Source organism: Ochotona princeps, chromosome 2 (genome assembly GCF_030435755.1).
Source record: "Ochotona princeps isolate mOchPri1 chromosome 2, mOchPri1.hap1, whole genome shotgun sequence".
NCBI classification, from domain to species: domain Eukaryota; kingdom Metazoa; phylum Chordata; class Mammalia; order Lagomorpha; family Ochotonidae; genus Ochotona; species Ochotona princeps.
This window is the reverse complement of record NC_080833.1, coordinates 83,233,590-83,251,347: the sequence shown is the minus strand read 5'-3', so window position 1 is coordinate 83,251,347 and position 17,758 is coordinate 83,233,590. Positions and strand designations below refer to the sequence as shown.

Below are 17,758 nucleotides of genomic sequence, written 5' to 3'. Positions count from 1 at the left end.
CTGGGAGTCTCCAGGGTTGGGATACAAGCCTCCTCCTGTCCTTCTGCTCCATTCTGGGGTCCCTCCACCCCTGCTCGGTGCATATAACTTCCTGTTAAGGGATTGTCAGCATCGCTCTTGATTCCCCCGTATGTCTTTGTAGTTTTACTATTGTCTAATGCTGATTCGAGTCTGTTGGACAGAAGAAAGTATTATCATTATGTTGAATCTGGAATCTTGCTCAGTCCTTTAAGCACTCTAAATCTCTGCCATCTTTCCGGTGAATGAAGAGTGACTTCTAAGAATAATATTCCCAGCAAGATTATCCTTCTAGGGTCTAAACCAGAGTTTTCACCTTGTATTGTCTGAGTATCTTTTTTTTTTGTAGTCTTTTTTTTTTTATTAATTACATTGCATTATGTGACAGTTTCATAGGCTATGGGTTTCCCCCAACCCCTGCCCATGCCCTTCCCCCATGGTGGATTCTTCCACTTTGTTGTAGTATTACAGTTCAAATTCAATCAAGATTCTTTCTTTGCAGACATATACCAAGCATAGAGTCCAGCATCTTATTGTCCAGATAAGTTGAACAGTTTCTTGGTGAGACCATCTCTGGTCTGAAGGTAGAGCTGGCAGAAAGCATACCTCTGGAGTAATTGTAGGTGTCAGGGTTTACGTTTTTTTCAGGTAACTCAGCTACTCATTGTGTTTTGAGCCAAAAACCACTTCATAAATGTTTGTTTTTCTTCTGTATGCATTAACTTTATAGTAACTATTCCTGTGTTACTGATATGTAAAACACTGGTGAATACTTAACGTTTGGTCACCGCCAGTATTTGTAGCATTTACTAAATTAAACAATTCAGCGTGTCAGTATCTTGCACACTTGAGGTAAATGTTTGCCAAAAGTAAGAAACAGAGATACATTATCTTCACTGTTTTGGCTACAAGGACCTTGGGTTGACATTGTGCCTGGTGAAAGAAACCATACTAGAAGTCTTGTATGGGTGCTGGCTTGTGTCCCAGCTTCTCCACTTCCAATCCAGTTCCCTGCTAATGCATCTGGGAAAAGCAGTGGAAGGTGACAAAAGTGTTTGGGCCCCTGCCATCCATGTGGGATACATGTTTGAAGTTCCTGGCTCCTTGCTTCAGCTGGCCCAGCACTGGCCATTGTGCCCACATCTAAGAAGTGAAACCATGAATGGAAGATTTTTTTCCTTTCTCTCACTGACTCTCCTTGTTTATCAATAATGTTGACTTTCAAAATAAATAATAAATAAATGAATCAATCTTTTAAAATAACTGGAGGCATATCAGTTCCTCTCCAAATTATCAGAATAATTTTTAGAACTATTCTTTCGCATTTGATATTTAAGACATCTTATTATAGTGTTTTTTTTTAATGTTTGAGAGTCTCAGTAAATTTAGTAAGCTTTAATGTCTGACACTACTGTATTTATATGGATTCTCTTTTCTTGTTATATTTGATTTTTCGTATTTCTCACTATGCCTATGTTCATGATGTATGTGCCTTTTCTCCCAAAACATCTTCCTGTCTTTATCAGTGTGCACTGATTTGATCACACAGTTTCTGTTTCACCACTGCGCACCATAAACTTCTTTTCAGGTCTCTTCCCAAATATCTTTTATGAGTATTAATTAGAAGAATGTAGATTTGTGAACATGTTCTTTACTCATGTTGATATTTTTTCTGTTTAATGTAATAGAACCATTTTGAACATTGTTCAAAGGTGATACATAATAATAATTTTAAAGAAATATTGTATTCATTTATAAGAAAATAAAATACCCATTAGTTTCTCATTTCCTATGCTGTCAATTTTTTTATATCATATTTAATGTCCATGAAGACTGTCTTTCACCTTTTGTTCTTAAATTGTAGTTGAACTCCTTTAGACAGAGTACTGGAGCCTTTTTTCTGTTACTGAGGTCTCCAAGAAAAGGTCTCAGGAAAATACTGCTTCTTAAATTTGTAGTCTGAGGGGGCACATGATCTGGTTCACATGCCATGTGGACTGCCAGTAACCCATATTGGTGTACTTGGGTTTTGCTCCCAAGTCTGCTTGTGATTTTGTCTTCTTGCCAGCATAGTAAGTGATGGCACAAGTTTTCATGACCTGCTGCTGTGTGAGAGATCTGTCACTCACTTTCTCAGCCTCTTGAAAAAGTAAAAATCTTTGGAGTTTGTATATGTGCTCCTTTATGGATGGAAACTGTGAGTGTGAGCTGCTACTGGTGTTCTAGGTCGTTTCCTTGGCTGCTTGATTACTGTCCCTCTAGAACTCTGGGAAGTTATTGGAGCCTTGGTGCTTTCATGTTCAGTGGAGACAAAATTAGTTTTTTATTAATTTTAGATGTCTGTTATATGAGAAGGTAAACAATAATAATTATATTTAACATCAGTACTTTCATTTAATTCAAATCATAGAAAAAGCATAAACCTTGCATGTTTAAGCTGTTGGCATTTGGGGAAACCAGCAGTTCTCTGATAATGTCGCAGGGTGTTGTCTACGTTTTCTGGTCCTCTTCGTCCTCATCATCATCCAACAAATTACTTTGAGAACTAGTTATATGAATTATGTACAATTCAAATTTTCAGTTCTTGAGTGGTTATGAAGCACCCACATGCAAGTGGAAATTTCTTGTAGTTAGATAGCCCTATTTAAGAATAAAGTTTGATATCAGCTTAACATATAGATAAACGTTGTAAGCCTTAAAACCTGATGTAATAGGTGTGGTTAGAAGGCAGAATGAAACAAAGAATTAAGAATTCAGTAACTTTTAATTATGTCATTGCATCTTGAAACTCAAAGGAATATAGAAGCTTGGCCAAAATGCGTATTAAGAATATCCAAGATTGGTGCCATATATACTTAAGCTGGTATGACACTGAAGCGTGATCAAATGTAGTCAGAAGGTATATGTGTGAAGGGTTGTTAATGGAATATTGAACATGCTGAGGTGTTCAAATAGCCAGAGAATTGTTGGACACTAAGGGTTACTTTAGAATGCTCTGTTTAATGGTTCAGAACATGTCATTACTCCCATTTTGTTTCAAAGATAGATATTGTCTTTCTTGGATTCAGTTGTTATGCTTGATCTGGCTGGGTGAATGAGATGAAAACTCTGAAGTCAGATACATGTATGATGCTTTCAACCTCCATTTCTTGATTCATACTCTTTCCATTTTAACCCGAAAGTCAGCTCTTCCCAGTTTTCAGTAGCAGTATTTCTCAGTTGAGGATAGTTTGCTTATGTTGATCATTAAAAGACATGAAAGCTAGGCCCTCTCTCCATCTCCTACATACCAACTACATGGACTTTCTAAATGATGGTACTTAACACCCAAAATTCTGAAGGCAGTGTCAGGATTAATAAATAGTATAATTACTAACTTGTTAATTCCATTACATAAAAATTAATGTAGATTATACATAGACCGATAAGACAGTTCTGAGTTGATTTAACTGAAGTCTAGCTAAGCAAATGAAAAAAAAAAGAAATTGAGTTTTTAGGTTTTCAAATTGATACATGTGAGTATATGTATTTGTGAGTTTATGTTTGAACAACAAAAGAAATTAACTGAGTCACTTAAACTCAGGGGATTGTAAATTTACCAATATAATATTGAGAAATCTGTTCTCACAAGTCAGGAGTGAAATGCCACTTAGGTCATTTCTGGCTGTCATTTTTTTAGATATTTTACTATGGGATAAAATTACCCAGTCTCACTTATAGTTGGGATGAGGAATCATGTCTCTAGAGAAACATTCTGGGGAACAGATCTTTGATCGTTTTTGTTGTGTAAGTAGCAATACTGTTATGTACATGTAGCATTTTTAATTGTCATGTTAAATCATGGAAGACTAGTATTTATTAGGGATTTACTTTTAGTGAACTCTATTATATAGTCCTGTTAAATATGGAAATGATAAAAATTATCAGAAGTAAAAAATGTGTTTTATTAGCTTCAAAACTAAATTTCTCTGTGTAAATGCAATTATTTGGAGATTAAAAATATCACATGATTGTTTATCTGAATTAACTTATTATTCGTTAGATTGCATTTAAAAATAATCTGCATTATGACAGAATGGCTTTGAAAGGTAAAAGGGGAATTAAATGAGTGGAGATAAAAACAGGTGTAATTGAAATATTACTTCTAAGGAAAAAATTATGTACAATTGTAGTTTACAATAATTGTTGACATATTCTCCTAAGTACTGTGTCTGTGATTTTTCCTGGCATCAATCATTTAAAGCAATTTAGGTGATAACATTCTTATACATAGTTTTGTTATTTTATTTACACCATTTGCCTACATCATTGTAATGCAGTGCCTTTCTGGTTTGGTACAGTGAATGCATTCTGTAATATCTATTATGGCATGGTCAAAGGATAATTTATTGTCAAATAGAAAAATAGGTCAACAATAATGTCACTTGATGATCAACCCTCCCCCCCCAAGTTTAATAAAACATCTCACCAGTATACATTCCAGTACAGTGGCTGATATTTTATTAGGACTACCTGGCTATAGCAGTAGTGTAATTACTGAGCTGTCAGAGTGATAAGTGGGATTAATGGCAGCCTGATGCACTTTAGTCTGCAGAGCGCTTAGAGAATTGCAAGATGGTATTATTATCAGAGTCTGCCCATTCTGGCATATTCATGGCACCAAAGAAAAAAGAATGCTACAATTCAGGTTTGCATTGCCCTGCCTCATTAACAGCTGACATTTCCAACAGCTGTTATTTGTGAACTAGCTCGATAATAAAAGGAGAATTATTTGGTAAAGAGGCTTAATAACTACAACTAAAAATCCTTACATTGTCAGTGCTCTTAAGTGAATCTGTTTATGTTGAATTTAAGATTTGTCTGGAAGAACAGAAAAATGCAGTACACATTAATTTGGTTCATTGATACCTACTGGCATTATTTCTAATTACATTATTATTCAAGTTAGGTGTTAAAGAAAAGCAGAAAACTTATGACTTCTTTGGGGATAAGCAGAATCTTATCCTATATAATAGTAGATATTTTTAAACTGTTGAAATAACTTTCTTGCAAATGAGAAAACAGGAAGTCATATTATTTTCCAAATTTTTAGGGATTTTGTGTTAATGTGTAACAGAAATTGCTTTGAAACTGCTACTAATGCTGCACATGTTATTCACTTGACAGCAGCAAGGACCAATTAGACCATCTTTTTTTTTTTTTTTTGCATTGTTTTACAGTAGGTACTATAGATTACACGTTGAAGAAACTCGTTTTTTACTCAGTGACAATGTGTTGGGGGGGATAAATATGAGCAGAAAGGAACTCAGGTAAATGATAGATGTGAATCTCACAATGGCATTTAGAGAAATGATAGGAGAGAGGTTTAATGACTACATTTCAGGGAGGACAATTGATTATGAAAAGCCTTCTGTACTCATTGTGTAAAATTTAATTTAGAAGGAAGGCTGAGGGCACAAACTAGTGAAAAGAGATCAGATTTAAAAACAAGATATTAATTAGGTACTGCGAAATTGCCTCAGACAATGAAGAGGACTCTCATAAAGAATGACAAGCAGACTGGAATTATTTTCTTGGCGAATTATACTTTTCACGTGGAAGTGGAAAGAAAATGAGCTCGCTCATCACCTTTGTTGTGCAGTAGTGTAGGATTCTTTCTTGGTGACTTAGAGAATTTTGGCTTCGAATACAATAACTGTGGTATATTGTCTTCAGTTGTATACTTCCAGCCTACTTTTTTTCCACTCCTACTCTTGCTTTATGTCAGATCAGATTTCGGTGATTCACCCACTCTGTCATATTCCTTTCTAGGCCCTGGAGCACATTTTTCTGTTTTAGAATCATTCTATTGGGTGACTGTGTGCTCTCCACTTGCTGTCATTTGCTTTGTTATGATCAACTCATTCTTCATTCTCCTGTTGAAGAATGATTTCCCCCAATCATGAAAGGCTTTCTCTGAATCATTCCCTGTAGCACCATATTTTCCTATGTGATTCTTTGTATGTTGTCGCCCAAACTCACATTGACTAAATTAATCCCTGCAGTGTTTTATATATCCACACATCCTCCAAACTTCTAGTTTACTGAGTCCCAGAGCATTGCAATGCTGTTCTCCCTTTTGTATATGCATTTGAGGCTGAGCCATGTGACAAGGGCTTATTAACTGTTAGCATATGACTAAATTAACAAATTGTACCCACAATGGGCTATTCTAGCCAGTAGCCTCAGGTTTTCAGAAGTAATTATTTATAGAATGTTGTTGGTTTTTGCTGTATGGCTTTACATCAGATGCTCCCCCGACTGTAGCTTCCTAGGCAACAGCTCAGTCTCACCATGGGTTCCTCAGTGAATTTTGACATTTTTCCTGCTCCTATATGATTCTTATGCACAGGGAAACTTGAGCTTGTCTCTCCTCAGTTCTTTAGGAACCATATTCTAAGATGAGGTTAGCAGACAGATCATTTAATTGAAGGGTGAAGCAAGCCAAATTAGGTAGATAGTCATCATGAAGGCTTCATTGGATTTCTGTAAACTAGTTCCCCCAAAGATGGAGAGAGATTTCAGCCCCTTATTTACTTGTGGTTAGATATAGGCTGCCATGACAAAGGGTCCATGTCTCCTTCAGTGAGATAAGGCAACTGAGTAAGGACTTCTGTCCTAAAGGAATGTTTCTTAGGCATCTTCTGCAGATGCATGGCAAATGGTAGGTAGGTTCAAAGACACTGGGTCCAGCAAGATGATTTAATTGACTAATCCTGCCCTTGCAAGTGCCAGGATCTCATATGGATGCTGTTTGTGTCAAGCTGCTTCCCTTCCCATCCAGCTCCCTGCTTATGTCCTGGAAAAGCAGGAAAGTTTGGCCCAAGTCCTCAGGACTCTCACCTGAGTGGGAGTCCTGGAAGAAACTCCTGGCTTCGGATCAGCTCAGCTCCAGCTTTTGTGGACATTTTGGGAGGGAGCCAATGCATGAAGGATCTTTCGCTCTGTCTCTCCTCTCTTGTAAATCTGCCTTTCCGCTAAAAATAAATAAATCTTTAAAAAAGATAAACACATCAGCAAGTTGAAAGAAGAGAGGTTGGGAAGCAAAGAGGTAGTGAAGGAAGGTGAGAGCAACAAATGGTGTAAGAAAACGGGATATTATAAGTGGTTAAATAAGAGACTTTATTTTTGCATTTCTGTAATAATGATTTTACAGTAAATACAAACTTGTAAAAAGACAAAACAGTGTTATCATAGTGAGGGATCAAGACAAGGCTGATAATCTTAAATAGGTGTGATTGTATTAAAATTCAGTTGTAACTCTTAGGGGGTTAGATATTATCTAAAACGATGCTATATTATGCCCTTTGAAGGATATGAAAAAGTTGAAACTTGGATATTAGTATGCAGGAACAAAGCAAAACATTGTATAAGGGAGTAAGTGCTAAGCCTATCATTGAAGATATCTCTCTCAGTTTCAGTTCCTGGCTTTGGATCCTAACCCCACCTTCCTGTCAATGCACACCATGGGAGGCTATGGGTCATGGGTCATGTAAATGAGCTCTTGCATCAAAGGGGAGACTGGATTGAGTTCCAACCCCTGAGTTCAGCTCTGGCTGTTGCAGGTATTTTGGAGAACGGAAACTTTTTCTCTGTCTCTCCCTGTGTGTCTATCAGTTTCTCAAGTAGGACAAAGCATTTTGTACCTAAAAATTTACTTATACTTGCTCAACAAGTATGAGTATATATGAGTATGTAGATAAGATAGGGAATATGCAAATTGCCTCATAGATTACTTTCGTTATTTTGTGTTAATTATATGTGGTTATTTTTTTTCCTAGATGTCTGAAATGTGCAGATGCCCCCTGTCAGAAGAGCTGTCCAACTAATCTAGACATTAAATCTTTCATCACAAGTATTGCAAACAAGGTAAATTCAGATTTAACGCTGCACATGAAATTAATAATAGCATTTGATTTTGATCTATAGTTTTTATTACCAGTGGTTAAAACATAAAGCTTATGTTAGTAAATGCAATGAAATTAGTAAAGATATGATTCTATTGGAATTTGGAAATAGAACATAATTTATTAACTTAACTCTTCCAATTTGAGATTTGCTTGTTGTGGAAATGAATGTGTTCTGTTTGAAATATTAGTTTATTTTTAATTTCATGGTTGTTATGTAAAAGATACTGATTGAAAATTTTACACTGTTTCGTAAGCTTGCTCAGTAGTTATAGATGGGATTGTCACTGATTATTACAACACATTTAAAATTTGTGAAATATCCTTGTTTAAAGTATGCCTTTGTATTAAATCTAGAACACTGAAATTCATGGTGGAATGAACTTTTTGCTCCGATTGAAATTAATGTATTCAGTATTTAAAATAATGAATAGACACTGTTATAACTGCAATTAAAAGTAGCAAAAAAATAGCAAGCAAGCTTTATGACCATGAGCAGAACAACAAAAAATTTGATCTTTGTTATTTTTAGCTAGTATGAGGCTAAGTCCAGTTTTTAGTCCCTAAATGAATGTGTTTGCCTGATTGATAGATTAATATTATACATTGTTTTTATGAAAGGAGCATTGAGAGCTCTTGGCTGAATGTCTTAGACTTTAACAAATGAATAAAACCTGATGACCTCCCACAGGTTTTTAAAGAATGTTTAGTTTCACAAAGCTCAATGATCTAAATTGATCTAAAATGATCTAAATGATCTAAAATGTCGTTAAGATCCAATAAGATCTCCTTTGATGTCCAGATAGACAGTTTTTCTTTTAGCAAAGCTTGACATCCATATTGTAAAATATTGTAATGATCCAGTAGGTCCTGCTTCAATAACCAGGTTTTTTAATGTAAAAATAATAATTTCTAAACATGTCAATTAGTTAAAATGACTTTCAGTGATAAACAGTAAATTTATATTGTGTTAGGATTCCAAGAGGTTTGACAGTTACTATTTAGGTATAGAAGCAAGGCTTTAATCTATATGGTCAGATTTATGAGGATTTGAAGTCTGTGTTTAATTTTCAGTTTGACCACTCACTGTGAACCCAGGGAAAATTAGTCATGTCCTTACTTTCACTTAGGAAGGACAGATATCATTTGTCTTATGATATTGCTCTGTAAGTTGAGTAATATGAGTACTTATATATGAAAATGTCTAACATAATAATTACTCTTTTTGTTTAAATGAAAGGATTAGTTTTCCTGATTGTTCAATATGGTAGATGCTGTAGAAGTGATTGCTGTGTTTGTGCTGCAATTCCTCATCCAAAACTAGAATCTGTGAAATGCAGTGTTGGGTGCCTGGGAAGGGCGAGGTCCCTATTGTGATTTAGGAGTTTGCAAAGGTCATAATCTGAGTCTGGTGTTGTAGCTTATAGGGTCAATTCACTAAATGCAAAGCCCGCATCCCAGATGCACTTCAGCTGTTCCACTAATAATTAATGCTAATGTGCTTGGTGAAGCATTGGAATGAGACCCAAGGGTTGTGGGACCTTGCTAAATTTCCTGGCACTTAAGTTCTTTCTGTCCAGTCCTGGCCATTACAGCTATTTGGTAAGTGAACCGGCAATGAAAGATCTCTATCTCTCTTTGTACTTCTCTGTCTCTCTCTCTCTGTGTTATTCTGCCTTTCAGATCAATAATCTTTTGTAAAACAAAAGTTCATAATCAGGAGCAAGAAGAAATTAAAAGTTAAACCTAGTTTAAAAGTATAATTTGGTATTGCTGGTACCACAGTCTCAGAAGGTAAAAAAAAATCAGGAATGCACAATGCTTGTTCATGGCAGGTTTCAAGAAATGTTATAAATTTAGGATAACTAGAATGAAAACAATGCTATAAGCAAAGGATTGGTGGGAAATAAACTAGATAAATAGACTTAGGTTAAAGTGAGTACATATTTAAAACTATGCTCATTATGTGGGACTTCATCCTGTGGGGAGCAGAAATTTCTCAATGCTTGTATGTAGCTCATAATTAAGAAAATGAATTCAGGAAGTACTCTCATTTATAAACTTCCTAGTATCCCAAATATTTATCATCACATGTAACTTGGTATGAAATTTTATGAGAAATGTATGTGAAATGTTACTTATTTAATAATGGTCTCATCAACAAGCAGTGAAGCAAAATATCTGAATATTAAATTTATTTAAATTAGCACACTGGGACTCAAACATTAGAAACTATGAGAGTGATGATAGACAACCTTACAGTTTTAGGTTTTAATTAGGACACAATCCATTTATTCAAGACCTAGGCACATTTATTTAAACAGAAACCAAATAGCTACTAATGCTATTTCTTCAAAAAGTTTAGAAAATGCCTGAGCCAATCACAATCCTCTCTACTTTAGGAAAACTTCTTCCACTTCATTAATTTTCCCATATTCTTTACTGCTTAATGAAGCAGTATGCATATTTTGAAGATGTTTGGTCGTCAGACATTTTAGAAATAATAAGGCAATGTTTTGTTGAAGAATCGCTGTAGCAGTCACAAAAGGTCAGGCATTCATGTTCTTTGAAGCCTGCAGCTTTGTCGATATTGACTGTCCCATGTTGCTCTGCCCACGGACGTCCAGACGGGAGGCAACATCTTTCCAGGTTGAGAGGGTAATTCAATCACCTGACTCAATGAGTCTTGTGTCCCTTTGAGAAAAAGATGTCACCTTGTGTTGTATTATGACCAGTGTCTATGATTCAATGGTGTTTAGACTGGTACTTCCATTCTTTATCTTCTTACAAACTGGATTATAGGTTGGGATTCGAATGTTACACTCAATTCTATTGTACTTCCTCCGTCAGTTTTTCTGTTTCGCCTGTGTAGGCTGTTGCTTGCAATTGTGTCTCTCAATTGGAAGTACACATTTTAGAAGCTTCAAACTGTGAATGCTGAGTTGTACTACTTGATAGTTCTTCTTAAAAAAAAAAAGCACTGCTTGATATAACAATACACAAGATCAATCTATAAGTGTAGTGAAGAAATTGACTGAACTTCTTCCCTGACTTCATAATCCCTTAAGAAGTAGGGATAAATTCATTTTAAAAACTATCTCATTAAATTGCAAAGCATTCATTTAATATATATTATATATATATATATATATAGAGAGAGAGAGAGAGGGAGAGAGAGAGAGAGAGAGAGATATTTAATAATACTCAATGGAGAATGGGTTTTTGCTTTGAGAGATCTCTATTGAAAAATAGCAAAATCTAATCAACAAAATAGATTAATATCATGAATAATATTTGTATTTTTTATTATTTTTCTGTGGTGAGGTATTGAGAAAGGAAGAGATAGAGCAGACAAGTGAGCATACCCTCCCATTTAGTGGTTCACACCCCCATGTGCTTTCAGTGGCTTCATTATGCGGGGTGAAAGGCTTGAATCCAGTTATTCATTCCAGGCCTTCAGTATGGGTAATGGGTGTTATGACAGACAGTCTTGGAAGATGCATGCACAGCAGGTGTTCCCAAGATATTTTGAATTTCAGTGCTAATTTAAAATTTAGGTTTTAATTAGCATACAACCATTCACTCAAGACCTAACCTGATAAGAGATCAAAATCAAACAGCCTAAGCCATCTTTGTTACCTCTCAAAGTCTGCAATGATGGGAAACAGAAGTTGGGGAATGGAGCTAGCAATCAAAGAAAGAATCAAACCTAGACAAGGAGTCAAACCAGGCACTCATGTGGCACTTGGATGTCTTTACCAGATCACTTATAATTTTGAAAGAGCTTCTCTTTATTGACGTGGATGTAGATGTATACATATAGTATTTGAGTGTTAGAAAATAAAAAGTAGAAATTCAGTATATAATGCTGGTACATTTTCTTTTTCAATTTGCTTTCCAGTTTCATTAATGGTTTATGATTTTTACCAGTCAAAACGTTGCTCATTTCTAGAACAGTTTCCTGAAAGCATAACTCCAGTTGCACAAAAATTAGCGGTACTCCATTTCTGTAAACTAATATCCACATATCTCATTACTGAGATTCTGTGTCAAGTGTGAAGTGAGTAAATGATAAAATGTTAGGAAGGCCACAGAATAGTTTTTTTTTATTATTAATTACGTTGCATTATGTGACAGTTTCATAGGTTCTGGGATTCCCCCATCCCCTCCCCGTGACCTCCCCCCATGGTGGATTCCTCCACCTAGTTGCAGCATTACAGTTCAAATTAAGTCAAGATTCTTTTGTTGCAACCATATGCCAAGCATAGAGTCCAGCATCTTATTGTCCAGATAAATTCAACAGTTTCTTGGTGAGACCTTCTCTGGTCTGAAGGCAGAGATGGCAGAATATCAACCCATTGAATTGGAAGCCCCAGCACACAGAATAGTTTTTAAAGTGTATTTATTTTAGATCTATAAGACAAAAAAGTGAGAAAATTTACTTTTTTATAAAAGACCGATTCCTCTTCTTGTGTGTATTATCACTACATGATTTATAAGCACCTCTATGCATTTCAAGAGTAGTCTCATAAATTTACTTAGTTTGTTCTAAGATGGTTTTTGTTTTGAAGAACAAAACTTGTTCTTTCTTAAAAAAAAAAAAACTTTATCTTTGTTCTACCCTAGAGTGCACATGAGCTATGACCCCCCAGTAGACTGTGCCGTTAAGTTTAAATCATAAGTCTGAACTCTTGTAACAGTGTCCTTTATGGATGATCTGTCAATATTTGAGATTATGTTATGGATTTTAGTCATTTAGGCTGTTAATATGGGCATAGAGTAAGTAGTTTAAATCTAATTATTTCTTTCCATTAAGATGATGTTTTATGGATATTTTCCCTTTAAAACCCAGTGAGAATGTTATTAATGCTGTTTAACCAATGTTAACTTCATTCAGATTTTTACTCCTTTAAATTTTTTTTCTTTTATCTTTGAGTTTCTTCTTGTTGGTTATATACCTCTTCCGAGAACAGATAATTGATATTTTAATCAGAAATCAAATGTTGCTGCCAAGCTGCTTTGAAACTATTCTGTTTTTTTTTATCTTATTTAAAAAAAATTACTTCTAATTGAAAAGCAGAGTTATAGTGTAAGAAGATACAGATGCAGATCTTCCATCCTCTGGTTCACTTCCCAAATGGCCTCCATGACCAGAGCTGGGCTGGTCCAAATCTAGGAGGCTGGAGCTTCTTTGAGCCCCTCACATGTGGGCAGGGACCCAAGGACTTGGGCCTTCCTCCACTGCTTTCCCAAGTTCATTGGCAGGGATCTGTATGGAAAGTGGAGCAGCTGAGACCCAAACCAGCAGTCGTATGGAATTCCAGCACCAAAGACAGAGATTTAACCTGCTGTGCAACATTGCTGCCCCCTGTTTTTTTTTTTTTTAAAGATTTATTCATTTTATTACAGCCAGATATACACAGAGGAGAGACAGAGAGGATGATCTTCCATCCGATGATTCACTCCCCAAGTGAGCCGCAACGGGCCGATGCGCGCCGATCCGAAGCCGGGAACCTGGAACCTCCTCCGGGTCTCCCACGCGGGTGCAGTGTCCCAATGCATTGGGCCGTCCTCGAGTGCTTTCCCAGGCCACAAGCAGGGAGCTGGATGGGAAGTGGAGCTGCCGGGATTAGAACCGGCGCCCATATGGGATCCCGGGGCTTTCAAGGCGAGGACTTTATCCACTAGGCCATGCCGCCGGGCCCCCTGTTTTTTTTTTTTTTAAATACATTTAAAAAATGTTTTTAATGGATAAAATTCACAACAGTTTTTATGTTATGGGAGATGTCATTTCAACGTACTTTGTGTTCCATTGCTGTTACTCAAAATTACCTCATTTCTTAATTACTGCACATGTGGAGGTACTATAGTTTTGGAAAGTGACTAAAATTTTTTGAAACATTTGATGTTGCAAAATTTACAATAATTTATCTAAGTCTGTATTTCTATTTTATTTATCCTACTTAGTTTGCTTTGGAATTCTTGAATCTGTGTATTATGCCTTTCATTAGTTTGGAGAATATTTCATTGGGTCTGTTTTCTCTTATGGGATTCTTAATATATGTATGTGAAATCTTTTTTTATTTGTCCCTGCTACTCTTATGTTTCAAGCTGGTTTTTGGCAGTTACTTTCTAGATAAGTTCTTTAAATTTACCTTTCAAACCTATTAGTAGTGTCAGCAGTTTCAGACACGTTTGAGTAGTCCATTGAGTTCTGGGGACAATTATCCTTGGATTCTGTGAATCCTTTGTTTTTCTTTCTAATCTTCTGGGTCTTATTAATCGTTTCACACTTATCTATTGTTTCTTATATAAATGCTTATTTTATGCTATGGAATTTTATTCAGATTTTTTGTGAGTCTGATTATGCTATTTTTGTTGTCCACTGTTTCCTTTCGTACTACTGTGTTTATTTATATGTTTAGTAAGTTGTAAGTTTTTTAAACATTGCTCAGTTTTGAAGCTTTACAATTGGAAATTTTAGGGGCTATGACCAATGTATGAGTTCGTAGGAGGCATTTTACATTTGCTTCTGTTTGACTTTAGTATCATCAGCAGCCCTGTATACATTAACTGAATCTTTTCTGTTTTTTTGAGTTGCCCAGGTATTAGGAATCAAACCACAAATATGCTGAGGGAAAGTATCATGAATTTTCTAAGGACATGGCCTCCCTGTCTCATAAACTTTAACCCTGATTAACTCCCACCATACTTTGTAATATCCATCTTAATTTTTTGATTGAAGGAAGGAGTTATGAGTAATTTTAATCCATCTTTCTGATGATTCAGGCTTAGGCATTCCTAACGTTATGGAAGAAATTATTTTTAGGTATAAATATCTCATGTATCTTGAGTTTCTTCTGAAACTTATGTTCTCAGAAATCTTGAAAGTGGAGACCTATTCACTTGGCTTGATAAGGCTTTTTAAGATAATTCTGCATACTAGTCTGTCATACTTAGCATTTTGTAATTTGCATTTCCAAGAATGGTCCCATTCATGATGTTGTTTGAAAAAATATTTTACCGATTAGCTTTTTAATAAAGTGTCATAATGTTATAATATGTGTGGAAAAGTGAAAAATATGTAAAACTAATGGTAATCCAAATTTAGTGAAACATGAAAAGCATTCTAATATTGATTTGAAATTACGTGCAAAAAAGAAACTTAAGGAAGATTTTCCATATAGATACTATATTTGCTTTTTACACATATTTTCTAAACAATATAATTTTGGTGTAGAAATACACACTATGGCATAAATGTGAATTGATAAGTATAACCAAGCAAATATATATATATGACCATCAAGAGGCCATTAATTCATATAACAGTGGTGGATTTTTTGGTGGGATGATCTTAACTACTAGAACTTTTGTCATTTCATTTGGAGTGCATTTCAGATATACTGAGCAGCTGCATATTTTACAAGTTTGGATAATCTTGGATTCTATAAACTACAGCCTAAATGACAGGCAATTTAACTGTATATGTTTTAAAATATTAAAGTAAAATAGAACAAAACCTGAAACATAAAAAATTGCCATGCATTTTTTTTCTTGCCAAATGTCAACATCACTATTAGATTTTAAAAATTTGTTATGGGAATGGCAAGTCAGACTAGGTATGGGAAAACATCATGAGCACTACAGCAAAAGTAATATAAATGATTAATTACCATATTAAAGATGTCCTAGTTACATATCAGTCAGAAATGTTTAAATCAAAAGATGAAAAAATCAAAAGCCACCTGTTTTGTTTTATTCATTGTTGGAATTAGGAAGTTTAGTGGCTTTCTACTAAAGGGAGGCCAGGAAGAAAAGGAGAGTTCTCCTATGGTGTATATGTACTTATACATTCCAAGTACAAATATATATTTGTTGCATATAGTTACATAAATATTAATCCACACACTGTTTTATTCAATATGCTTTATTAATCCATTCTACATAGAGAAAATGCTACCATGTAAACAGGCATTGATATTTTGTAAAGGCTAGGTAATATTTATATTGTAGGATGGTATAAAACTATTCTCAAAAACATATTATTATAATTATTCTGCAATAGTATTCTTTTTAATGAAAAAGGACAAGTTGATATCCATATAAACAACATGATATATCTCTAGAAAAAAACCTCAGTTAACATTATAGCTGAACATGGCTTTAGAGTATATAAGTTTTGATTAGTATAGGAGGAAGTGAAATTATTAAACTTTTCTTGAAGATCTTCATTTGGGGCTGGGGTTGTGACATAATGGATTAAGCTTCTACTTGTAATGCAGGTATCCCATAGAGGCACAATTTTAACCCTAGCTACTCCACTTCTCATACAGCTCCCTGCTAATGTATTTGGGAAAGCAATGGAGGATGGCCCCCGTCACCCACATGGAGGCCCTGGATGAAACTCGTGGCTCTTGGCTTCTGTCTGCCAGTCCTTAGCCACTGCAGCAATTTCGGGAATGAACCCGCTGACAGAGGTGTATCTTCTGCCTTTCAAATAAATAAAACGTGCATCTTAAAAAAAACCCCATGTTATCTAACTTATTGAGATGAGTTTTATAGAATTATAATAAGAGTTCAATAAATATGAGTTATATTTATCATAGTAAATGGTATAGAATCATTGAATGATATAAATAGTTTAAAATATTTTTGTATTTATACCATGAGATAGTATAAAACTATTATGAACTATTAATAAATTGTAAAAGCTAAGTTTTTATTTTGCTGTAAGGAGTGAGAAAATTGGAGCTGGTGCTTTGTAGCATGCTAAGCCTGTGCCCGTGGTGACAGTGTCCTTTTTGGCACTGGTTTGAGTCGTGGTTGCTTCACTACAAATCTAGCTGCTTGCCAGTGGCCTGGGAAAGCAGTGGTAGGTGGCCAAGTCCTGATGGCCTATGACCATGTGGGAGACCTGAAAGAAGCTCTTGGTGCCCGGCATCAGATTAGCCCAGCTGCAATCGTTTCAGCCATTTGGGGGATAACTCAGTGGCTGGAAGATCTTTTTCTGTCTTTACCTTTCTCTCTTTACCTTTCAAATAAAAATAAAGACGTATTTAAAAGCAAAAAAAAAAGAGTGAGAAAATAATTCAAATGGCTAATAGTTTCAAAGGTGTTTGTGGGGTATATTTTCACCCGTTATTCCTAAATATCTCCTTTTTCTGATACCTAATTCCGTATAAATTTAGATCGTTTTTCAGCTTCTTGCCAGCTCCATCTGCCATCCGTCTTTCATTTTATCTAACCTGCTTAATTTTAGTCTATTTAAACAGACCAGGTTTTTCTAGTTATTGTATGAAATATGTTTTTTCATTGACTAAAATCATCCTCTGCATTTACATGCATTTTCAGAATACCCAAGTTCTATTGATCACTAATTGAGCCTGATTAAACAGTGTTAATTTCAGATAATCAGATAATTAGTGTAATATATGTCCACATTGCCTCTTGCATGCATTTATCAGTTGAGGATACTGTTAACTGTTTTTCTGAATCTGTTTTATTTTAAAGTATAATTTCCTAATATTGAACCTAGCTACTGGGAACATACTAAATTTACTGGTGTTATGACAAAGGTTTGGAACTTTTTCCAAAGATCTTCTGTCCACTGGTTTACTTCCCAAGTGACCACAACAACCAGAGCTGAGCTGACCCTGGAATGGTTGGGAGGCTGGGTGGGACTTTTCCCTTTGTCTCCTCCTTTACCCCAAATACAGAAAAAATTGTGGAAACAGCGATCTCACCCATTTTCTAGTAGTCCTTGATCCTTTGTGCCATAGACAACTGTTTAA

At 35.3% G+C, this 17,758-nt stretch overlaps 1 protein-coding gene across 1 annotated transcript in view; it reads left to right on the top strand.

The window, feature by feature from the left end:
• Nucleotides 1-17,758, top strand: part of DPYD (dihydropyrimidine dehydrogenase) — an 873,733-nt gene that overhangs the window by 194,632 nt on the left and 661,343 nt on the right. Inside the window, exon 4 of the mRNA XM_004582023.3 lies at nucleotides 7,839-7,926. Within this exon, the coding sequence (XP_004582080.3) occupies nucleotides 7,839-7,926 (88 nt within the window). The remainder of the gene's footprint in view (nucleotides 1-7,838; nucleotides 7,927-17,758) is intronic.